Below are 26,378 nucleotides of genomic sequence, written 5' to 3'. Positions count from 1 at the left end.
CCCTTTGCATCACCCTATTAGAGCCTCTGGCTCTAATCAGGTGATGAAAAAAAAAAATCCCCATTGAACTCCATGCGTCCGGTGCCCCTGCATGTAGATAAGGGGGCCGGACGCATGAATGGGGTGGTGGCGCCCCTGCGCCCCGAACGAACTGGCCGCCACTGCTGGGTACTGCCCTGGGGGACATGTATCAAAAAAAAATTTGTTTTTTCAGGAGCAGTGATTTTAATTATGCCTAAAGTGCAAAAAAAAAAAAAAGCTCTCCTCTCATTGAGCGCTTCCTGCGGTCTGCCTGTTCACGTTTTGGCAGTTTTTATATAGGGAATGGGTGGGGCCACACTGGTGATATCACCTGGTGGTCCCGCCCTTTGTGACGTCACCGACTCAGCATGCACCAGTCCATGATGTCAAGAGGGGGCGGGACAACTCGGGGACTTAATCTGGTGTGGCCCTGCCCATTCCCTATATAAGAACTGTCAAACCACGAATAGGCAGACCGCAGAAATCGTTCAACAAGAGTGGAGCTTTTTTTTTTTGAGTTGGCAGGTGCGGCGTGATTGACGATGAATTTACATCGGGGACACTATTTTTTTATTTTTATTTTTGAATAAAGGACTTGTCAAAAACTTTCTCGTGTTTTTTTTTTGTACACTTTTTTGGTGAATGGGTAGGGGTACTATGTACCCCTACCCATTCACATGGGGGGGGGCTGGGATCTGGAGGCTGCCTTGTTAAAGGGAGGCTTCCAGATTCCGATAAGCCCCCCACCCACAGACCCCGAAAACCACAGCCCAGGGTTGTCAGGAAGAGGCCCTTGTCCAGATAAGGGTCTGCTATGGATTTTGGGGGGGTCCCACACCGTTTCTTTCTTTAATTTTTTAATAGCCAGGAGGCAGCAATTTTTATCCGCGAGTCATTTTAAACGTGATTTGACTAGTTTCTTTAGAAATGTAATTTTTTCTGTAGCATATTTAATGCGAGCTACAGATGCGTCCCTTTACAGGCACATTAAGTGGATCCCCAGGCACTATATTTAACCACTTAAGCCCCGGAAGATTTTACCCCCTTCCTGACAAGGCCCTATTTTGCGATTCAGCACTGCGTGGATTTTAACGGACAATTGCGCGGTCGTGAGACGCTGTACCTAAACAAATTTTTTCCCACAAACAGAGCTTTCTTTTGGTGTTATTTGATCACCTGTACGATTCTTTGATCATGCGCTATAAACAAAAAAAGAGCGGCAATTTTGCAAAAATAACAATATTTTTCACATTTTTTTATATGAAATTCCCCCCAAAAAAGTGGAAAAATCTAATTTTTTTAACATTTTAGGCCAATTTGTTTTCTGCTACATATTTTTGGTAAAAAAAATTGTAATAAGCGTATTTTGATTGGTTTGCGCAAAAGTTATTGCGTTTACTAACTAAGGGAAAGATTTTTGTAATTTTTATTGTTTTTTTTTTTAACGAGTAATGGCGGCGATCTGCAATTTTTTTGCGGATCTGCGACATTGCGGTGGACAGATCGGACCCTTGACTGACATTTATGACACTTTTGGGGGTACCAGTGACATTACTACAGTAATCAGTGCTATACATATGCTCTGTTACTGTAAAAATGACACTGGCAGGGAAGGGGTTAACTTTATTGGAGAAGGAGGGGTTAAATGTGTCCCTAGGGGCATGCTTCTAACTGTTATGGGATGTGGCTGTTTGTGTAACTACATAGATATACGATCCTACATAGCAGGACCGTATGATCTCTGCACTTACACAAGGGAGAATGACAGGCGGCTTTGTTTACATTAGCCGTCTGCCTTTCTCCCTCTGTACCGAACGATCGCGAGTAGCCGGCGGACTTTTAGTCCACCGGTCACACGCGTGGGGATCACAGTGAATGAGCGGGGGCGCGCCTCCGGCAGCGCGCGCTCGCCCCCTATTGGCTCGCAGGCGAGTGACGTACCCATACGTCACTTTGCCTGCACGGGGCTGACCGCCACAGTATATGTACTTGCGGCGGTCGGCAAGTGGTTAAAGGATTTTTTTTTTTTTTAACCAGCTATCAGCAGAGAAAACCATTGACAGCTGTTGTGGAAAAATTTGAAAGACATTTTCTTTAGTTTAAATAGTCATTATGTCTCCCAGTGTCGGTTTTACCGATAATTGATATTCACAGTGATTATTGCTTTAACTGTCATTGAAAGACTTGTTAGTGATAAGATGGCAGCCATTTCTGTTCTTCTCTGCACATGGCTGTGTTTGTACATAAGCCCTGCCCATTGTACTTTGTGATTGGTGGTTGTGAAGCCACTCCCTGTAACTTCCTTTTTGTTCACTTGATGTAAATAAACCTGCTCTGCCCTGCCCTCACACAGAACACACAGAACACAGAGGACGACACACACACACACAGACATACACACACAGACCTACACACACACAGACATACACAGACACAGCAGCTCACACAGCCATTTCATCCATGAAGAGACACATAAACTCTCACACACAAACACTAGCTCTTATACACATGCACACACATACATATCCAATGGAGAGAGACCTGGCAGATGGCATCGAAATGACCCAGTGCGTTTGTTCCTTTCTTTATCGCCGAGCGCTTAGAAAATCCTTATTCGAAAGAGCGGGGCATTTGTACTTTTCAGTACAAGCCTATTTAATTTCCACGACAACAGCTAATGACTCTTCGGTTGTTTAGGGTGCTGCAGCCGGCTTCCCGGCCCCGCTCCTTAACAACCAGCTTATACTGTGCCCTGATTGGGCAAAGCTTTGCCCAATCAGGGTGCAGCATTGCAGGGTGTTCGTCAGGGTGAACACCCTGCAAATTCAGGTGTTCCACAAATGACCCAACAGGCAAATGTTCGGCCCGAACTCATGTTCTGGCAGAAATGTTTGCCCGTCCCTACTGAGTACTGACTAGTACTTTTTCTCAGGTTAATTGGTACAAAGATCACGGTTGAAGGCCATAGGAATTTAAAAAGGTTGACATCAGAATCCCTGCAAGCAGCTGAAGCTATTTCAATGGAAATCCTAATGAACTTATGCCAACAAGTTTGAAAAACCACTAAATGGCCAAAATAATGGAAGAAATTGGTTTATATTTCAATACCAAAGAAAGAAGACATGAAAGACTGCACAGATTCTCAAACAATTTTCCTCATATCACACCCCAGAAAGATAATGCTAAAGGTTATTCAAAGCAGACTAAAACCTTACCTTAAAAGAGAACTATTAAATGTACAAGTAACAAAGATCAAGATGGCTGTACACCCAATTGAAGATCCAGAAAATAGCCTTTCTTGTAATACCACATGTAAAAACAACAGCTGTACAGAGGAGGAAAGAGGTTAACGCTTTTCACACTATAGCAGTGCTTTCTCAAAACCATTCAGATCTTTGTTACTTGAATCATTACAGTTGCGACTTGGCTTGCACCCCAGACTACACAGACCACTCAGCCAAGTGCCAACTTATCTTAGAGCAGCAGTAGCATATGTACTAGATGTAGAAGCTGGAATAAAAAAAAAAAAGGCAGGGGAACTAGAGACATTTTTCCAGATGCACACTGGATAATCAAAAATGCCAAGAAGTATGAGAAGAAAGTCAAAATGTGCTTTATTAATTACAGCAAAGCCTTCCACAGTGTTGACCCTGTAAAAATATTAAATGTCTTTAGTAATATGGCTGTAACTGAACATCTCATTATTCCTTTAGAAAGGTTCTTTAGAGTTTCACAAGCCACAGTCATGACAAAGAATGGAACCGCAGGCTGGTCCAAGATAGGCAAAGATATAGATAAGGTTGAATACACTAACCATACTTATTTAACCAGTACGCTGAACATAAAATGAGAGAAATAGGGTTTGAAGAAGATGGTAGAGGTTTCAATATTGGTAAAGGAAATATCAAAAATCTTTGATATGCTGGTGACACTATACTGATATCTGAAAACGTAAGGGGCCTCAAAAGTTTCATAAAGAAAGCTGAAAAATAGATTGAAAAGATGGGACTTCAGCTAAATAACAAGAAAACCAAGGTTATGACAGCAGAAAAGAAAATAACTTTAGAACTGTTAGGGAAGACATAGAAATGGTAGCTAGCTTTTGTCTTATTCAATCAATTCTTAACAAAAAAGGATCCAGCGGTTTAAGAACTGTGACACAGACTGGAATTTGCAAGAGCAAGAATAAAACCTATAATGAGACCTATAAACGAGCTTCAAAATGACTGATGTATCTGTATGTATAAAGATCACAGATGTCCAGGCTATGATATTTTTGGTCATTCTCCATGAGTGCGAAAGCCAGACAATGAAGAAACTAGGCAGGAAAACACTGGTGCCTTTGAACTTTGATATTCTTAGGATTCTTCATTAACACCAAAGATAGCAAGGAAAAAAACAAAAAACAAAAGGAAAGGATATTGCGCTATACAAAGCACATTGCCTCAATGACAAGCACAATCATTTTAGGAGTAAAAAACAATACAAATGGACATGTGCATATTTGTATTTCTGCTGAGGTTTACTATATTTGTTTGAGTGTGTGTTTGTTGGAGGGTGGGATACTAGGATCACTAAAAACCTATAAAATATAAATGGTTTGACATATCTACAAATGTTGGATTGAAGCCGAACTGCAGGATTTTTTTACCCATCCCCCCACACTCCAGTATATTTTTATTTTAACCACTTGCCTTCTGTGCACTTAAACACCCTTCCCATCCAGGCCAATTTTCAGCTTTCAGCGCTGTCACACTTTGAATGACAATTGCGCGGTCATGCTACACTGTACCCATATGAAATTTTTATCATTTTTTTCACACAAATAGAGCTTTCTTTTGGTGGTATTTAATCATCTCTGGATTTTTATTTTTTACAAAAAAAAAGAATAAAGACAAAAAATTTAAAAAAAAAAAAAAAGTTTTTCTTATTTTTTGCGAGTAAATTTTGAAAATAAATTTTTCTCCTTCACTGATGTGCGCTGATGAGGCGGCACTGATGGGCACTGATAGGCTGCACTGATGGGCACTGATGAGGTGGCACTTATGGGCACTGATGAGGTGGCACTTATGGGCACTGATGAGGAGGTACTAATATGCCGCACTGATGAGCACTGAGAGGCGGCACTGAGAGGCAGCACTGAGAGGCGGCACTGATGAGCACTGATAGGCGGCACTGCTGGGCACTGATAGGCGGCACTGCTGGGCACTGAGAGGCGGCACTGCTGGGCACTGAGAGGCGGCACTGCTGGGCACTGACAGGTGGCACTGCTGGGCACTGACAGGTGGCACTGCTGGGCACTGAGAGGCGGCACTGATGGGCACTGATAGGCGGCACTGATGGGCACTGGCGGATGGCACTGGACACTGACGGGTGGCACTGATGAGCGGCACTGATGGGCAGAACCATCAGTGCCCACACTCAGTGCCCATAGTGCTGCCAGTCAGTGCTCATCAGTGCCTAGATGAGCAGGCACTGATGGGCACTGACTAGCAGCACTATGGGCACTGATTGTGGGCATTGATGGGGGGCACTGATGGCGGGCACTGTGGGCACTGATGTGGGGGCACTGTGTGTGTGTTTTTACCTTTTAGTAATCAGGGCACTGGTGATCGGTGCCCTGATTACATTGCTGTGTGTCCCCAGCGGCTGTCGGCTCCCCCTCCTTCCTCACACTGCAGGCTCCGTGTGAGGAAGGAGCGCCGGCGATGAGAGATGATCTCATATGTTTACATATGAGATCATCGCTCATTGGACGGCCAGATCACGTGGTGAATGGCCGCTGTGATTGGCCATTCACCACGATCTGTGATCGGCTGTGTCCAAGGGACACGGCCGACACAGATTTTCCCCGCAGCGCGCTCGCGGGAGCGCGTTGGGGGCGTGTCACTGGGAGGCCGTTTAAAAACGGCCTCCCGAAAATTCGAGTCCGCGCTGCAGCCGTATATAGGCTGTAGCGCGGATGGGGGGAGGTTAAAAATATATACTTACCCTTTTCATGCAATCTTCTAACCAGTCCAGTAATGTTACAGGAGCTAACCCTTCTTGCACCGGCGGCGAGAGGCAGGCATTCTTTCAGGAATAAGCAGTTTAGACTGCAACAGGAGATGGCCCCTAGGACATTAGGGAATTGCCATTCTCCCCAAAGAAGACCGCTGCCACTGAACAGTGGAGGAAACAAGGGCCAGTGCTGGAGCGTGAGTAGGGCAAGTGGAACTTGGGAATATAAAAAAAACCATCACTGCCAAAAAAAAGGCAGGGACAGGTAAGTGTGACTTTATATGTGGCACCAAAAATCACACAGAATAAAAATAAAAAAACATTTTTATTACATAATTCTAAAAATTACAAATAGGAAAAAGAACGTAATTAAAAATACAAGGTACATGTATAGGATCAATATCATGGTATTTGGCATCTAGGACCAACGTGTTTCATGAGAGACTCGCTTCCTCAGGATCCATACTATGTGTGCAAAACAGAACATCCTATTTTAATATAAAACCCTATAGAAAATCAAAAAAAAGAAAGAAGAAAAAACCATTACCAAAGTGGAAGCTTCACTTATCTGCCTCCTCCCTCCGGTGCAACATTTGGCACCTTTCGAAGGGGAAAGCCGTACTTGTTTTTGACAGGTACCCATCCCCGCTTCCAGGAGACCTTGCCGTAGCGAGATCACTCAAAAGTTCGGCCCCTGTCCTCCTTCACCTGTCGTGGGGCCATTCAGAAAGGGCAGCACGCTTCGCAATGGTGGCGGCAGCACCCGAGAGGCGATTGAAACTTTGGCTGGGGTGTCGATATTAAACGTCAGCAGCTACAGCACTCTGCAAGTGAATTTTCCCCTGAACTAAGCGAATGAAGTGAAGCACTGTTGACTTCCATCATCTAGACATGTGAAAGCTAAAATGATCTCTTCTTATTTTCCTTACACGTGATTGGGTATACTTTGCTGGGTAAAGTTTCGCTACGTTCACTAAGCTCCGGGAAACTTCCCTTGCAGAGTGCAATTTCACTTGAATAATGAACCGCAAATTTGCCTTTAGGAAAGCATTCCCTTGATAGAAGGCTATCAATGAAGTATTGCACAAAAGATGAAGCAATTAAAAGCATTTCTGTAATCCGAATATTAGGTCAAATCTTGCTAATTATTTATGTATTATGGTAACATCTTTTATTGTACTCTGTTATTTTTTCTTTAGATCTCAGTAGTGTGTTCATTGTAAACATATGCATTCAAACTACGAAAAAAACATTTCATAAATGCATTCAGATGAACTCATACAGATATGACAAAATGTTCTTATTCCCAAAGTGTAAATAAACGTAAATTAAATATATAAAGTTTTATGTAAATGCAGGGTACAAGACTTGTTTATAATAAGTTTGTGCTAAACTATTTGATACTTATTCAGCAGTATTATAGTAAAGCAAACTTATAAAGGCAAAACAGACATCACACAAAAACATTCTGACAAAAAAGGCAATATAAATGAGAATGTAATCACACGTAGAATCACGAAATTGCAAGCAACAACATACTGATATTGTCTATATTATTTTACAGCTGAAGTGTGCAAAAAAAAAAATTAAATATGACCCTTCCAAGACTTACCACACTGCGAGTGAACTTTTCTAGGGAGGTTCTACGCCCTTGCTCATTCTCAGTCTTAAAAAACAAAAAGGGGTTTGGGAAAGAAAAAATACAGGAAAAAAAACCTTCAACCTTCAGAAGTGTGTGTGCTCACTATGCTATCAATGTTAGAAAAGCCAAAAAAAAATTTAATGCAAACTGTGAACTGAATACAAACTGTAGCGTTAAATGTTTTTTGCTGCAGTAGCAAAAGCAGTAATGTCATGATTTTTTATGCATTTATTTATATTTAATTTAGAAACCTAAAGGATTTCTCTGGATTTCAAATTATTCCTCCATTGTAACTTTGTTAGAGCTACTGTATGTTTTATTTGTTGTAGTTCAATTGTACATTACAACTATTTTTTAAGAGTCTTAAATTGTTCTCATAATATTTACTGGTCCATTTAATAGAAGGATGCACAGGGTAAAGATGTTTTTATAGTTCAGTAACATTTCAGATGTTACTAGTTAAAAGCATACAGAATAATATAGAACTATTAAATATTTGCTGTGTTGCAGGCCATACTACAGATTGTGCTTTGTCCTACCAGTCTCTTTATTTTTAAAATGTGCTTAACTTTTTTGAACATGTGTGATTCTATATAATATAGCAAATCAGTACATTGGCTTCTCTGATCTATGTGCAAATGGGGAAGCTAAGAAGCAAGTGTAAAATAGGACTGCTGCATCAGTACTGTTAAAGCTAACAAGCAGGTCCGTTATGGCTGATTACAAAATTAGTTCTTTAGTGCCTATACCAGTGATGGCGAACCTTGGCACCCCAGATGTTTTGGAACTTCATTTCCCATGATGCTCAGCTACACTACAGAGTGCATGAGCATCATGGGAAATGCAGTTCCAAAGCAACTGGAGTGTCAAGGTTCTCTATCACTCCCCTATACAAACATATTTGGACACTAATCACGTTATACCTTTTTCTGAAAATAGAGGTTTTAAAATGGTCTGGTTACTCGGTTTTAGGCCCAACAGCCTGATTATGGCTGGGGCTATATTGGCGATTAAATATTTTTGCTACTGAAAGTATTAACTACTTGTTTTCCTATTATCTCAATATCAACACATATATGTAAACATAATGTAAATGTGAATGCTGTCAATAGGTAGTTAAAGCAAACTTCCAGTTAAAAGTTAAAAGCCCATTAAAAATAAAATGAAAAAAAAAAAAAAAGGACTTTTTTGCTTCTGCTGTCCTCAGTTTTCTGATTGAATGATAACCAGCATAATCTAGCCCACTTCCTTTGAGCCCAGGCTATCATGGAATTGCCCATTTTCTGGCCAGTGAGGGAGAAGCAGAACAGTGGTGAGATAGCCTCTATGTTACTGCTTTTTCCTCCTATCAGCATGTGCTTAGTGCTGCTTCTTACTCTTCCACTTCAAGCTCTGCTGTACAGGAACTGCTGAAGGTTGTCACATCAGACTTAGGTTTTTGTACTGCTTAAAAAAAAAGGTAAGGATGTGTTTATGGATACAGAACTGAATCAATCTGTGTTCTTTATATCTGCCTGTAATTCACCTTTAAATCTCCCAGAAGCAAAGAGGTTTAATCACCAGTGTAGCCCTAGCCTTACCCAAGCTTAAAGTTAACACTGGCTCAGGTAAAGTAAGTAAAGCAGGCCCTGTGTGTATCTCCATGGGATATCATTGGAATACTGGGACAATAATATATGAAATGTCATTATCATTATTAAATGATAAATTATCATTAATAAATCATCGCTGCTCTTTAAATGGGGTTATAGCCCTTTAAACATTGGAACTGATTATTACATTGATTTTCTGACTGTTAACTAACAGTAATATAATTAGTAATGTATCAATATTTGCAATTAAGCAATTAACTTTTATTGATAATGTTAATAATTCATATCATTTTGCACAGCAATATTTTAGACTGGGCTTGACATATTTTTTTAATTGTATACTTAATACATATTATATATAACAAAACTTCATTTATGATACTAAAAACATTACAAATATTTAAAAATAATAATTGGAGAACTAAGTTCTTAAATATTTATTTCCTTTAAAGTGCCTTTGTACCTCAGTGTATAATAAAATCTGTAAATTAGTATGGGAAAAGTGTGCACACTATCACTATGCATGACTCATAGAGGACCACAGCAAGGCAGCCACAAGTTTACCAAACATTATGAATGGAAGCTAATACAGTTAACATCCAAGCAGCTGACAAACATGCACATAGACTGGCAGAGTTTAATATATGCTGATATTGCTGAAAGCAGGTAAGATTAATGCAGTAATGCTTAGCTATAAGACAAGGCTACAGAATGGTTAGGTATAGTTGCATAATCCACCTTACATTACTAAAACTGAAAACTCTCCTTTTTTTGCCATGGAAATCTTTGTTAAACCTGTTCTATTGTAAGCCTCACACAAACATCATACAACCTAGGCTTATAAGTCATTGTTCAACTACAAAAGCCAGCATGCCTTACATATATATTTTTTAACAGCTGCACAGATACAGACTGACATCTGCAGATGTGGAAATACACCATCTACAGCCATGTTACAATAAACCAGGGATCATGCTTAAGATGATACAACAAAACATTATCATTTTCTAACACAAAAGACTCTGTTTAGGAACATTTTAGCCACTTCAATACCGAGCACTTTTACCCCCTTTCTGCCCAGGTCAATTTTCAGCTTTCAGTGCTGTTTCACTTTGAATGACAACTGCACAGTCATGCAAGACTGTACCCAAACTAAATTTGTATTATTTTGTTCCAACAAATAGAGCTTTTTTTTGGTGGTATTTTTTCACCACTGGGTTTTTTACTATTTGCTAAATAAATGAAGAATGACTTAAACATTTTGAAAAAAAATGCGCTTTTCTTTATTTTTGTTATACAATTTTGCAAATTACTGTTCTTCATAAATTTAGGACTAAATGTATTCTGCTACATTTCTTTGGTGAAAATAACCCAAATCGCTGTATATTATTTAGTCTGTAGGAATGTTATAGAGTCCACAAACGATGGTATATATCTGAAAATTGATCAGTGCTGATGTACTAGCACCTATCTCATTTCTTGAGGCCCAAAAATGTCAGGACATTACAAATACCCCCCAAATAACCCCTTTTTGGAAAGTAGACAGTTCAAGGTAATTAGTAAGAGTTTTTTTGAAGTTGTACATTTTTTTTATTATGTTTTGCAAAAGAATAACTTCACAATATTAACTTTTTTTTTACATACTCTCACCAGTACAGTATAGCATCATCATATAACTGGCTGGTGACAGTACACAAAAATCCAAAAATTTAATAATTTTTTTTATTTTTTTATTACATTTATTTTACAATGTCTTTTTAACACGCTGTGACCAGAGCAATATAATTGTGCCATAAAACCATTGTGCTATTCTGGAGGAGTGATCAGGTTTTTTTTTTTTTTTTTTTTTTTTACACATTATAATTTTTTTATAGCAGTGGATTTCATTGCTATAAGCAAGAATTTTACTGAATGAAACGGATTTATTCAGTTTGTTTTGTTGTGATTAGCTGTGACTGGCCAGAGCAAATCTCATGGTACAGAGGGTTTGTGATTGGCCCTGTCTGTAACATGTGATCACATTGACCAATCACAGCTAGCAACATAATTGTACACAATGGATGGCATTAAAGGAAGCCATACATTGTTTACAACTGTCATGTGATCTGCTGTGATTGGTTCCAGTGGACACAGCCGGGGATATATTGTGCCGCTGTGCAGCCACGTGAGCGGCACCTTCTGATGAGACGTCATATGACATCCACTCAGAAGGAGGAAAGTCCCTCTTGGCTGTCAATCTGCTATAGGCCGGGTGGGAAAGTGTTAAACAACTTTCACCCAGAAATCACACAAAAGTTAGTCAAATTAGGCAATGTGTGAATCTTGGGTGAAAGTTGCATCAATCTTGTGTGAAAAAATTCTAAATAGACCCCTAACTCTTTACTTTCTATACAAAAAAGTCAGACACCCATCCCGATTTACTACAGGAGTAGAGGATGCCCACTTTCAAAGGTCATTTTCACCTTATAAACTGACTTTTTACTTTGCAAAGGAATTTTCACTTAAACTTTGTGAATGACAAGAAAGTGATAATTAAAAAAAAAAAAAAAAATACTGAATCATGTGCAAAGAAATGATAAAAAACAGGATTTATGCTTATACATGATTGTAAGATGATTAAAGTCAGCACTACCTTACTTGATTCAGTAAGCTAAATTCAATTCTCTTTGCAAAAACAAAATTGATTTAGCTTAGTGAATTAAGCAAAGCTGTGCTGACTTTAATCATCCAATCACATGCAAGCAAAAATCCTGTAGTTTTTAGATTTTCCTTGCATATGATTGGGTATGCTTTGCAAAGTGAATTTCGGCTTTGGCTCGCCTCATTCATATAAGTGAAAATTAGTTTTGAAAATAAAAATACTCTGCTCCTATAGTTAAAAAAAAAAAACATTGTTTCCATGTTTCATACTTATTACTGGAATTGTTCTGGAATCCTTAAATTCATTAACACAGAAGGCCATACTTTCTGCAGCTTGCCGATTTTCTAAGAACAGAGAGCTGCTATTATAGAGTTTGCTTGGAACGCCACCTGCAGTTGAAATTTTGCAAAGCAGACATAGGATACTAATGATTCACATGACAATCACAATATTCACTTAGTTTGGCTCAGGTTTTCCAAATGAAGCAAAATGAATGAGGTGAATTTTCCACTGTTGTTTAAAAGATGGCTACATTTGGTCAGACTCCTCCATGCTTGTATGCATGTCAGCAGTAAAAGAAGGTAATCACATTTTTGAAGATATCGTCTTTAAGCTAGGCTAGTTTTGAATTTAAAGTATAAGTACTTTAACCAGAGCTCCCCTCTACTAGCACATTGCTTGATCATCAAGTAAAATGATCAAAATCTCTAGTTTACTAATTATTATACAAAGGGACACATATCGATACAAAATGTTACAGAAAGAAAAGGTCAAAAATCTACCAGAAAATATTCTTCAAAAGTAATTTTCTTTTCAGTTGCACCTATTCTGACCATCAGAATGCAATGTTTACTTTTGTGATACAATTTCAGAACAGAATGCCATAGGTAGTGTTAAAAAGTTACAAAATATCTTTAACATTACTCTGCACATGGCAATGGGTATTTATATACTTTTTCCAAAATTAAAATGTAAAAAGTCCACAAACGTTGTCAAAGTATTTCCTATATTTTATACTCCCTTACTGTACATACTGTGAAGGGCTAACAGAACTCTAGGGTTTCCTCAGAGGTTTATTTGGGCCTTTGGAGCAAAGAGTACTTTCTGCCTCTTAGGTAAGTAACTACTGACACCAATGATTATATTAGCCATCTTTAAGGGGATCATTATTCCCAATGGCCACCAATGTAAGAAGCATTTTTTCCACTAATCACCATATGAGAAATAGATATACTGTATTGCAGGGGTTTGCTAAAACCTGAATGATTTTAAGGGTTTTTTCTTGTTGAAAGACCGTTCAAATGTATCAATCACAAGGACCCCCCATTATTTAACCCAAACTATTACAGTGTTAGGATTAAAAAGGAGGAAGATGTGATGCAATTTCTAAGCTGACAGGGAATCCATCTTCACCCGGTCTTCCTTCTGGGTTATAAATTATAGGCAGGCTTTAATTATATAATCTTTATTGATGGGCAGATTAGGGCTGGGGATTTTTTTTTTACAACTGTAGTAAATTGCCCTTCCAATGTGCATCTCCCTTAATTGTTGATCTAACTTTATGTGAGATAGCTGTACACTGCATATCCAGCAGAAATTGTAGATATTAAATCATGCACATCCCATGAGAAGGAGCATTTCATTTGTTGTGTAAATGTTCAAAGATTTTGGATTAACATATGCTTTCATACCAGTTTTCCTCTAATAGGCTAGAGGGAAACTTAAATATTTGGCAATTTACCTCACACGCACTTTAAATACTGTCTTTCAGGAAAACCTCCCCCTCTTGCTCTCAACCATCTGACAGGATTTATGACGTTGGAATTCATCATCCCATGCCTGGTTTGGCAGAAACAGCATTCTAAAAATGAATGTGCTGCCCTGCCTGTTGTGTGCCTCTTCCAAACCCTCCCTATAACTGTTCCTCTAAATTTCCTGTGCTAGGTTATGATTGTCCACCAAGAATTAAAACTGACACCCTCAGTTTATCTAAACAATCAGAGAAACTTGGTTTCCCAGATCAGTTCACTACCATCATGCTTCCCACTTGGAAGGATATTTGACTGGTGCAAACATGCTATCTCTAAGAGTTTGGTGTCTTTGAAACAAGCTATGCCTTTTGTTCTCTTAAAGACTATATCCTGGCTACAGAATACTTGTCCAATCTCACTGCGAGACCACCCTTTTTTGGGTGCCACTCTTAAAATCAACCTTAAGACTTCTCTAATGATAATCAACTCGAGGTTGGATTCTCAAATGGCTCCAGTGCCCAGGAACCTGGAGTTCTCCCTGGGGCTCTTTAACGCCAAGTTTCAACCATTTATAATTGTTAACAAATTTAAATTAGAAGACTTTTGGGAAAACAGAAGTTGGAAACCTGTCCCAACCATCCAGTCCATGCTTTCCCCTCCTTTGCCGACTTAGTAGGCTTACCAAATTAGACACTATTTACTCTCCCTCCTGCTACAGCAAGCCTCTGTCCCACCAGCCACCTCTTTTCAATGTAGTTGGGCCTCAGCCACACCTCTCAGACACAGCCTCTCAATGGTCAATGCTGCATTAATCTCCCCTCTGGAGAATTATATCCCCCCTTTCCTCACTGAATAGGGAGAAGGATTTGGTCCTACATCTGACACCTGAACAAAGAGAGTCCATTCTCTTTTTTACACACAAATCCTCCATCTTGGCAGCTCCAGGATTCATGCTATAAGCTCCTCACCCAGTGGTATAGAGTTTCAGAGAGACTACACCGCATATTGCCAGACATTAGTCCTGACTGTTGGAGATGTGGCATAGCTAGGGTATGTTATTCCACATCTTTTAGTCATGTCTGCAGGTCCACCCCTTCTGGCAAGATTTCTGTGCCTTGATTCATAACCTTACTGGTCTGTCCCATTAACAAGACATAGCTGCATGCCTGCTACCTAAATGAAAGTACAAAGCACCATTTCAAGCTTTATAGATATTACACCTACGCCATTTCCTGTGCATCTAATATCAATACGGGTCCTTGCTGCTCTTGGGTAGGATACTTAAACTAGCTAGTTTTTCTGTAGGTTCTCCTTTATCAACGTGCCATCACTATTAGAGTTATTGGAGTATAAAAACTATAGCTGAGCCTTTTTTTGAGGATGACTTCTTACCTTGCCCTTATAGATGTTATAGTGTGTATACAGGGGGGGCTTTCTTTCATATTGGATTATATTTGCTTTATAGGGATTTTATCAGGTTGTCGTTTGATGATTTCTGTATGGCTGTTTTTTTAGGGCCTCCTGGGTTCTGACACCTGGAATTCCCTTGAGTCACCTTACCTATGGTTGGAAAATTTTAGTGAGTCAGAATCTGCTGATTTGGTTATCATTTTTATATTGTTTTATTTTCTTTTTGATGTATATGGAATTCATTTTCGATTATGTATATTTAGAAATTGGGTTATGATTCCTTCATCCTACTAAAAAAGCATTTTGCTGTGAAACATGTCAAGGAAGAGGACATTTGAACTCCCTCTGTGACTTATAACATCAATAACCTGTGAGAGTGCCTTGTGGCACATATGAACTCCCTTGTAAGGGATGATACAGTACAATATTGTATATTTATGTACAATGAAGGCATAAAAGTTTTAATCTTCAATAGAAAATACATGGGTCATGGGACTTTAGATGAGGCAACACACAAAATAAACATATTAGTACTTTTATTACATGGTAGAAAAAAATGATTTAATGGTACAATCAAATAACAGAAATAAAATTAATGTATATAATGAGCTAATCCACAATCAATAAATAGGTATTAAAATATAATTTCACATTCATCGCAGTATAGGCATTAATATTATTGCGTTGTATAAAATCGCATACATATACTCCTATATTTTCTTGCAGATATATACAGCCTGGAGGCGCTACTACACATTCTCATACTTTGGACCCTTGGTACCTGGTCTGCCCTCTGTTTGCCCGGGAGTCCGATTGGGTTATTCCGCCACAGTCCTCGGGATAGACGTTTTTCCTTGATCCCCTGCTCCAAGGCTGCTGATTTTATTATTTTTTTCTTTAGTTTTTTTATTCTTTTTGAGCTGATCTATATATTTCTTGTATCTACTCCTGATGAGTGGATCAGCTCCACGAAGCGTGCAGAGTGTTAGGATGACAAGTGATTTTATGCAATGCGATAATATTAATGCCTATACTGCGATGAATGTGAAATTATATTTTTATTTATTGGTTGTGGATTAGCTCATTATATATAATAGTTTTATGTCTGTTATTTGCTTGTACCATTAAATCAGTTATTTCTACCATGTAATAAAAGTATTAATTTGTTTAATTTGTGTGTTGCCTCCTCCAAAGTCCCATGACCCATGTATTTTCTATTGTTTTGAATTTAGGGATGGAGGCATCTCGCTTTTGATGCATCAGATAATTTTTCTTTTTTTGCCAAAGTTTGAATTTTGTGTTACGTTATTCTATTATTTTTATTTTGTGAATAAAAACAGTTTTTTTTTTTAATATAGTTGTTTTGTGAATCCTTGGGGTACCAGTAAAGTCCAATAGTTTATATTAGCTCCTGTCTCTATTTATATCAGTATGTGGTACCTCTATTTATAATGCCATTAAGAAGGTCCTTATGTATTTCGCCCTATAGAGACCCTCGCTAAGTTTCTATTATCCAACAAAAGTACTGCCACTCATTGGTCAAGCACCTCCTCAATGCGGCCAGGCACAATGGAAATCCTTGTCCCCCTCCTATGGTGTCATAGTGTATTAAATTGATGAAGGATATAATGATATAATGTGTATGGAGGATCCTTGAGGAAACACAAAGACCACTTCTAAAAGAGATGGTTTTACTTTCTCTGAGTGACACCTAGTCTTGTGTAAGCAAGATATCTGGTGGCTTTAGAAAGGACCCTTTTCTGCTGCTCCCACCTTTCCCAAATACTACCCAACTTTTTTCCCCTCTTCCCCTACTTCAGCATATTTCTCTTGGTTTACTTTTCTTGCTCCTTCTGCACCTTTATTCTCTTTATGTCTCTTTGAAAACATAATACCCCTCTCTGTTTGTGACTTGTGTCCTGGGCAGCTACCTCTTTACTTTTACCCACGTATCCTCAGAGGTCGTCTTGTTCTCAGCAAATTCACTAGATTGGTTTGTTACCAATTACCGTTTACTAATACTTTTATGAGCCACCCGGATTATGGTAAATCACTCTTCTATCTAGTCTTACATGTTCACTTGAGACCAGACCAGTTGTAAAGATGGGAAATTTGTGTATTTTCTTTGAGCATATTGTCAATAAAATTAAGAATTTGAAAAAAAAATGGCAATAGGTACGAAGATATTTATCGCACTGGCCAAAAACTGCATGAAAAAATATAAACATGTGTTGTGATAGTACAATCATAACATAGCACCAATAATATATAGTGTGCATACAACTTGGAGTAAAAAAAAAAAAAAATAGTGTAACAGCAAGAAGGTCATACAAACACAAAAAAGATGTGTAATTTATATTGAATTATCAATTAAACATTTCTTTGTTAGAGAAAGTAAAAACTTTAAACTTAGGATTTGTACTAACGTAAAAAAAAAAAAAAAAAAAAAAAGAAGAAGAAAAAAGGTTACATGATTTATACAATATAAGTTTACAAATTTACAACAAAAGGAACATATTGCTCCTGGTTATTGTGAAATGTTTAAAACTGAAGAATTTTTTTCAGTGTATTCTTGGTAAATAAAAATATATACCAGGCTACTACTTTCTATGTAGCCTTTACCACACCACAAAATAAAGTAGGAAAAGCCAGTTGTCTAATAAATACTGTGTTTACTGTGTCAATCGGGAATCAAGCACCGATCCCAAACGCCTGAATAATTTGGAAAACTTGGTTATAGTAAAAGACACATCAGCAATAATCTCAAAGATGAAAAAAATCCTATCCTTAAAAGCAGTTTTTCGTTTGAATTTTCATAATGTCAATTGAAGAAAAGCATATATGCCATCTTAAAGAACAGTTGCATTAGTTAACCAATATATATCACGCAGTGAAGGTACACTGACCTGTACAGAAGATACGCCTATTCATGCATATCACCACATGTCACCAAATAGACATAAAGGTAAGAACAGCTTAAAGGGTAACTTCACTTTTGTGGGGAAAAAAACGAGCAATTAGGAAAAAATAATATAGTGAATTCAATTGTGACTCAAGTCATATAGTAATTGAATGTTTTTAAAAATTACCTTTCGTTTTCAATCTGTAGCACTGTAAATTTCTGAAAAATTAAATGCAATATGGCTACCTAGAGGTATTCTGTACACAGAGGGTTTACAGAATGCCCCCTGTCCCCCGTCAATTCCTGCTTGTGTGATTGGCTTACTGATTTTCCTAGAAGTCTGCACTAAGATACAAGTCCGATTTTGAGCATCCCCTGCAACAAAAATGTCATTTTTGGTGAGATACTCCCTAAGTGAAATAACATCTAAAGCACTACAGACCCTGCCACTTTCCTCATTAGAGTCCTGCAGGTGCAGCAGCTGACTATTCATTTTAAAACCACTCCCATACAGATTCACTCTACACATAGACACAGACAAACAGTTATTTCTTCAGAATAACAGGTAGGTATCAGCAACAAAGTTTAAATCCTTGCAATGAACATAGATGACCCAGAGGGGAATGTTTTTTTCTCAACAAAAGTGGAGTTACTCTTAAATAAAATTCATAAAACAATGCACCTTGTCTATTGACCAGCTGCTTTGTGCATAACACTCTTCCTTAAACTCTTGTGCCACAACAAGCAAACTTTTAAAATCAAACTGGTGACAAGGGTTGGTCATTTTGACATTCCACTAGAAAGTAACATCACATTGCCCATGCCTCCCCACACACCCACTATTAATTGCATAGTTCTAATTTATTGAAGTGTATCTAAAGCCAAAACTTTTTTGGGCTTTTTGGATAGAGCAGTCAAGGGATAAAACCCTTGTTTTCGTTGTCCTGCCTAGCAAAATGCACTCTCTCTATTTGTAACCACTGTTGACCATAACACCAGCCCTTTGCACTAATAAGACTATTAAGAAAATCTATGCTGGGATATAATTGGGTGCTGCCATTTCTGAAAAGTGTTAGTTGTCTGGCTGCCATGCTGAATCTACTTTCAATACCCTATCAGTCACTAATCTTGGAGAATACTGCTGTTAATTAAGTCATAGCAATGTGTGAACTCCTATCTGTGTGTACTTGATCCAGATCAGTGACTCAAAAAGTACTGAACTCATTAGAACAGGATAATAGCCAGGTGACTATCATTTTCAGAAGGGGGTCAACGGAGGTAGCTTCCATACCTTTCTAAGCACCGGTTAAAAAGTATGATACTGGAACTGTGGGTTCCAGTATATTGATCCTTTCACATTTCTCCTGAAGAAGGCTTCCCAAAACAAGTTGAGTCTACATGTAAATTATGTTGGAATCTGTACACGATGTGGACCCCTAGGCAGAGAGTATTTTAACATATGTTGTAATGTTTTATTGAGATTTAATAAAGAACTTGTTTTATGATACTCAGTTTGTTTCTCTATAGTCCACATAAAGTTCATGACTACCAAATGGAGTTTTGCCTAATACATGATTTAAAAGAACGTGGACATATAGCACACACATTGTTGGTTTCAATAATATATGGATATAACGTTTGGGGATAATATCCAACCAAGGTTTTAAGGAGAAATATCCTAGAATGTTTAATAGTCTCCCGGACAAAGAGAGAGGGTAAATCTTCCCAGTGGGGGAAAAAGACAGCAAAAATGAAAAATTAACTACGCTTCTAAAATTTCCCTAAATTTTTCTTATAAATACACTTTAAAACAATATTGTTGGTGGGTTAAATAACCTACTGGCTTTTTATACCTCTTTAGAACTCAAGAAACAAGATACCTTCACATGAGATCCCATGTATGTATATTTGTGGCAGGGATCTCAAATTTCTTCACAACAGATGAATGAATCAATCCAAACATCAGTAGACTGATTGACTTTGATCATTTCCAAGAAATTGTAAATCTCAGATTCTCCTTAATATATACATGCACATTTGTCTAATCTGTTGGAAACAATGCATTTCATGAATCTGGGCAAGCAGAACTTATTTATTAAATGGTTCTTAGTTCTTACAATTTACAATGTAGGGTGGATCCGCATTTAAGTAAACTAGGGAGTTGGAAAAGTTTGATTCACAGAAAAGAAGCCCCATTGGCCTTATTTATCAAAATTGTCCAAACCTGCCAGATTAGCTGATTTATTTACTCATCTGTATTCTGCGCTACATTACAGAGAATGCAAGAGGAGGAGTGAGACCTCCGTCCTTAGATTTATAAAGAATTGATATGGAATTGAGGAAGCAAAGTCATAACAGGAACATCTAGCTGCCAGGGCCACCAAGAGAAATAAGAAGCCAGCAAATAATTGAACCTCTTGAGTACAAGCAAAACAGAAAAATCTGTTTTTAGTATTTATAACAGAGTGATGATACTATTATTGACTTGGTATAACCACTGTCTACACTTGCAATAATATAATTCTCATAATAAGAGGAGCTACAATTGATGCTATCCATGAATTATCTCTTCATAATAGGTACAGGTATTTACATAACCAAAAAAAGGAAGATACCTGTTGTCACTTCCTTCAGATATTTAGGGATCATTGTTACCTCTGACCTAATGGCCTACTGCTGGCTAAATATTCTGCTCTTACTCACAAAATTCAGGAACAGGGCGAAAATATGGGCTAAATATGGGCTTTCAATGGCGGGTAGAGCAAATTTAGTCAAGATGATCATGATGCCCCAATTGTTGTATTTTATCCACAATACACCAATGGTGGTCCCTCTGAAAATTTTTCGGGCTCCTTGCTGTGGAAAGGGCGTCCCACTAGGATAAAACTGGAACAATTACAGAGGATGAAAGATGGGGGTTGATTAGCCTTTGCAAACCCTTGGCTGTACTATATGGCCTCTCAAATATAGCATCTGATGGGGGGATGGTCCCAGAAACCCATATAGGGGAGGAGATTAGACTCTACTTTATATGTAATGCTCCAATTTAGTGGGATTATTTCTCAGAGGGACTGGAAGCCCAACTTTTTTTGAAGCCCAACAGACTGTATCCAATGTATAGACTAATGCACAAAATTTGGGTGAAGGCGAAACAACTTCAACTTGTTTTAGGGTACACAGTGTACAGCAGTATATGGCACAATCAATTATACCCGGAAATTAAATAATTTGCAACATGCTGCCAACTGAAGGAAATTGGGTGTGATCCACCTTAGGTATATATTTGAAAAAGGCAAGCTTCTTTCCTTTGCTCAATTGCAAACCAGGTATAATTTCCCCCGTACTATGCGTTTTTATTACATTCAATTACAACACGAAATTAAAGCCTAACAGTCATTAGTACATTAGTGAGTGCGGCTATGTCTCCAACCCCAATCTTTAGTATGATGCAAAGCTCCCCTTCCACAAAAGGAGTATCCAGGTATTACGCCATGCTTTTAGTTGATTACTTGGAACAGTTTCCTAATACTTCTATTGTGGGATGGGAAAAAGATGTGGGAGACACTTTGGGGGACCAGTTGGAGGAGGCCTTGTAGGCGATTCATGTCTGTTCTCTCAATGTGTTGCACATGTAGCACCCTACAAGGTAGGTGCTAGGTAAAGTATAGTGGGCCTTGGCTGCCTAACAGCAGGGCCATGATTTTCAGCTGGGCTGTCATGCCTTCCAGGTGTGGCTGCTGAGAGGGGAGTCTCCCCACTGGCTCCATGAGAGGATTCTCATTGGGCATTGGAGGAAACCCAATCAGAGGCACATTCAGGCCTGTATCTACCCCAGAAGGCAGATTCTGCCGCAGAGGATTCTGGGAGTGGGTATAAGTTTGAGGGGAGTGCAAGATGCAGCGTCTTTGGCAGGAAGCAGAGTCCCAGAAGGGAGAGTTTGGCTGTCTCTCCTCTGGTCAGAAGGATCAGGTGTCCCAGGCGGCTTGCCTGAGGGGACAAAGAGCTGAGCTGAGCTGCAGAGAGGATCCAGTGTGCCAAGGATCAGCGGAGTAGAGGAGGTCCAGTTTCAGGAAAGCATTCCCAGTTTGTGAGTAGTGCAAACTACCCCTGGGGGTCTGCCTAGCTGAGAGGGGACCACTCCAGTGAAGGTCCAAGGGATCCAGGAGCTAGTTAGTGGTAAAGGGGGTGGCAGTGTTGACCCTGAAGTTCAGAGGGGGTGCCTAGTGAGAGGACCCTGAAGTTCAGAGGGGGCACCTAGTGAGAGGACCCTGAAGTTCAGAGGGGGGTGCCTAGTGAGAGGACCCTGAAGTGTCGGAGGGGGTGCCTAGTGAGAGGACCCTGAAGTGTAAAGGGGGCGCCAACGGTTGGCCCTGAAGAGTTAAGTGTACAGTGTGCAGTGAACAGTGTTGAGAGTTGCAGCAGCACAAGCAGTTACAAGTAGCTACCTCAGTCAGTGAAGGGCTGGAGGGAGCTGTTCACCGGAATTTTGAGCTTAACAGAGTGTCAAGAGTCAAGTGTATTACAGTCCTGGATCTTCTGAGTTAACCAGTGTGTTAGAAGTTCTAGCACAGTTCAGCACTCATTCCCTTCTCCCATCCCCATTACAAAATAAACAAAACAAACCAAAGATGTGGGAATGGTCATTGTCTCCAATCTCACACTGGGGTATTCAACTTAAATGTGTTGGAAGTGTTACCGGTAACAATGGCAGATCTATATCAGGCCCAATGCCTGGAAAACCTGCTACTTTTGGGGGCTCGTCCAGGATTTTGCCATTGGTTACAGAAGAAAAAGTCTGAAAAGTAAATTTTTGTGCCCAGATCTGTTGTTCAAGTGTCAAGCCAAGTGTGAGGACAGATCTGCAGGAGGCAGGGAGAGTGGGATGAAGATAGAAGTTCATATAGAAGGTTGGTTGAGGCAACACAAATGTTTAAGTAAAGCCTGCAATATGATAAGAACCTTTGAGATGGACTATCATATGTATAAATAGAGAGCAGGGGGAAAAAGTGTGAAAGTGCATTAATGCTGCAACTGCTTAACAGGAAGAGCTCCCAGTGGGGACGGTGAAGATGGTGTCAAGGGTCCCAGTGGGGACAGAGAAGAGGACGCTGGTGGTCCCAGTGGGGACGGTGAAGATGGAGGCCGGGGGCACGGGAAGAGAGGTGCCAGGGGCTGGGTATTTGTACATGTTATGTGAACTGATGTCGACCGTGCATTTGACAGCGGGACATTTCTTCTATATAGTAATTGCACCGATACTGTGAGGATCATAGTCGGCCATGCCGGGAGAGGCAGTGGGGCTAGTCTCGGAGACAGTATGGAAGATGAAAATTGCACATGTGTGGCTAGGAAGAGAACTATCGACTGTGCGACCAACAGTGGGATATTACTCTTGCCAAGCAAGGAGGGACAGCTGTCTTCAGTGAAGGAAGGCACAGTTGTGGCCCTGTGCAATTGAGAAGAGTGGATGCATGTTTGGCAAGTGACATCATCCGCTTAGCCGCTACTTCCCTGTGGGTTAAAGTGAAGGAGCATGGCAGAGGAAGAGTTACAGCACCGCGCGGGATAGCGCACCACATGCGGACCTGCCTACCAGGAGGAGTCATCGCCCAACATGGCGAAAGGGTGGAGATAGCGGGAACATCCAGCCAATCAGGAGTGACCAAGGGGACCCTACTAATACCCCCTCCTTCGGGTGTGGCTGTGCGGGAGACACGTGTAGGAGAGAGAAGCAACGCGTTTGCAAGAGAGCCAAAGAGTGTACCCGCTATCACTGCCACCATTGGTGAAGACTCTGCCAGGCAGACCCGGGAGCAGGTCCACCAGCCCGATCCATACCTAGTCTGGGATACAGGCATCCAGGTGGTGCCTGAAGGCGGACTTGCGCTTTGCACGGGAAGTGGCCCGAAGTTCCTAGGAGCGGTATGTCCTCAGTGTGCCACTGTAACGCTAAGGGTGCAAGCGTGGGTCCAATGCAAGCATTGTGGGTATCTGCTGCTCCGGGTAGAAAAGAGCGAGGGCCGACCCAAAAAGCTATATGAGGCCTCACTCAGGAGATGACCGGGACTGAATCTAAGTTCCTCCGCGGAGGCGGGAGGGGCATGTTGTGTCTAATTATGCAGCTGGAGGCCATGCCAGCAACCAGCGGGCCTTCGATGTGTGTTAGGGGGACTGGGTCGCAGAGCTCCCTAGGGAGGGGATACATGCCAGCACCGGTGACCGGAGGGTGGCCAGGGGACATATCTACCCCAGGTACAGGATCTACAGGATCCGCCCCCATTAGTACTCGGCAGTCTGAAAAGCTTGCAGCTACCCCAGCCTCACCGACCAGCACAAGTGGTGAGGAGGAAACAGGCCTTGTACCCATTGGGTCCCATCTTTCCAGTACAAATACAGATCGATCGAAGAGGGGATCGATGATAGGGGGTCAGCAGATGAAACAGAGTGGGACTGGGGGTCAGAAGCTGGGAGCAGCTCCCCAGGTTCTGAAGCAGCCGTGATCATTCATAAGGAGGCCAATGAAGCCCTAGAGAGAGGGGATTTTCGCTCAGAAACTGGGGTTTTGTGATACTAATGTTGAGAGAATCCCAGACCTCACCCCTCCAGGGAACATTGCCAGAGCAAAGGATCAGAACACAGCCTATGAAAGTATGATCCAGCGAGTGTCCACTCCATTTTCCCCACCAGGGAGGGGTAACAGGAGAACTCTTCCCGGCTGTCCCGGATGCAGAGGTGGCTACAGAAAAAGGTGGCACTTGAATATGGATACGATTATCTATACGCTCCTAGAGAGGTGATTCTGCTCGTGGAAAAATTTAGAGACATCTGGTGCAATTATATGATCTATGATTTCCTGTTTGTCCCCAAGCCATACAGGGACTCGCCAGAAGAGAAGTTAAAAGAGAGATTCAACAGTGTGAAAGCTCAGTGGAACTTTGGGTGCTTCATTTATATTGACCGAGTGGAGGTCAGGCCTGGTCCATCAGAGTCAAGGATGAGCAAGGTACCTATGTCCGGGTTCCCCACCCTGATTATTATATTTAAGTGAAGCAAGTGATTCATCTGAAAATTTCAAAACTGTGTTGGCCGGCTTGCCATCACAACTGGTCAAGGAACTGTGAAAAGCAAATGTAATGCTGAATTTACAAGTTTGTTGAAAGTGTTCAAGTTTTAATGCAGACCCATTGGGCCATCGTGCCAGGATCTTGGAAAAAATGTTGCTATGTTAGACCCCTTGGGCCATCGGGCCAAGGTCTCTGGGGATTACAAATACTGTGTGGGAAACCTTCCACAGTTTAGACAAGGTGATGTTGTTGTTTGTTGCAGATGCAAGTGGATCCAGGAACTCTGGTGGGGGGTGCCCTAAAGGACCCCTGTGTTACTTCCCTGACTCAGCAGGACTGCAGGTCATTCAGCACTGTGACTTGCCCTGTTTCCTTCAAGAAGTACTTTGAGAGTACTTTGAGAGACAGCAAGAGGGCGCTGTGTTTCGCTTCATCAAAGGACTCTGCACAGTTAGCCAGTGTTAGGGTATGGACTCTTTACCGGCAAGGAGTAGACCCCGGCGATTCAAGACACTGGTCAGCAGAGGTAGTCAGGGAAGGGATTGGAAAGGTTGCCCTTAGAGTCAAAGGAGGGCTTAGACAGTTAGTCTTGTATTTTCAAAAGTTGTATGCAGTTGACTAACGTTGCTTCCATTTTCTCTACAGGTGGGATCCTCTTAGGGACAGTCAGATAGGATATGTACATTGTATTGTTTTGAAATCCCCACCAAGCAAGTTTGTTTGGTGGGGGTGCATTGTTTCTCATGCACCTTAAAGTGTGCATATTTGTACAGCTATGTAAAGCTATATTTTTTCACCGTAATTTGTTTGTTCATTTGTTTTTTTCCTTTTCCCCCTTTCCAGGTTTGTGGGATGCTCCTGAGTTTTTGGCCAGTGTTTTTGATAGGAGGCGGCTGCCTCAGAGTCAGAGGGACCTAAATCAGTTTGGTGTGGGGTGGATGTAGCCCACCGGATAGGGAGGATCCAAGTGTGTCAAGGACCAGCGGAGTAGAGGGGGTACAGTTTCAGGAAAGCATTCCCAGTTCGTGAGTAGTGCAAACTACCCCTGGGGTTCTGCCTAGCTGAGAGGGGACCGCTCCGGTGAAGGTCCAAGGGATCCAGGAGCTAGCTAGCAGTAAAGGGGGTGCAGGTGTTGACCCTGAAGTTCAGAGGGGGTGCCTAGTGAGAGGACCCTGAAGTTCAGAGGGGGTGCCTAGTGAGAGAAACCTGAAGTTCAGAGGGGGTGCCTAGTGAGAGGACCCTGAAGTGTAAAGGGGGCGCCAGTGGTTGGGCCCAGAAGGGTTAAGTGTACAGTGTACAGTGTTGAAAGTTGCAGCAGCACAAGCAGTTACAAGTAGCTACCTCAGTCAGTGAAG

The 26,378-nt window shown here is 40.6% G+C and overlaps 1 protein-coding gene across 3 annotated transcripts in view; it reads right to left on the bottom strand.

The window, feature by feature from the left end:
* RGS6 (regulator of G protein signaling 6) overlaps positions 1–26,378 on the bottom strand; it is a gene marked incomplete at its 5' end in the record, with an annotated part of 657,279 nt that overhangs the window by 19,544 nt on the left and 611,357 nt on the right. For 2 of the 3 annotated variants that reach the window (XM_082275029.1, XM_082275027.1), the window contains one exon: positions 7,634–7,687. The exons of the other annotated variant lie outside the window; for it this stretch is intronic. In XM_082275029.1, the coding sequence (XP_082131155.1) occupies positions 7,634–7,687 (54 nt within the window). The remainder of the gene's footprint in view (positions 1–7,633; positions 7,688–26,378) is intronic. 3 annotated transcript variants of the gene reach the window in all.

This window comes from Pelophylax lessonae (genome assembly GCF_965119305.1).
Source record: "Pelophylax lessonae genome assembly, chromosome: 13".
NCBI lineage: Eukaryota > Metazoa > Chordata > Amphibia > Anura > Ranidae > Pelophylax > Pelophylax lessonae.
Note: the sequence above shows the minus strand (reverse complement) of the source record. Positions and strands in the feature narration are given on the sequence as shown.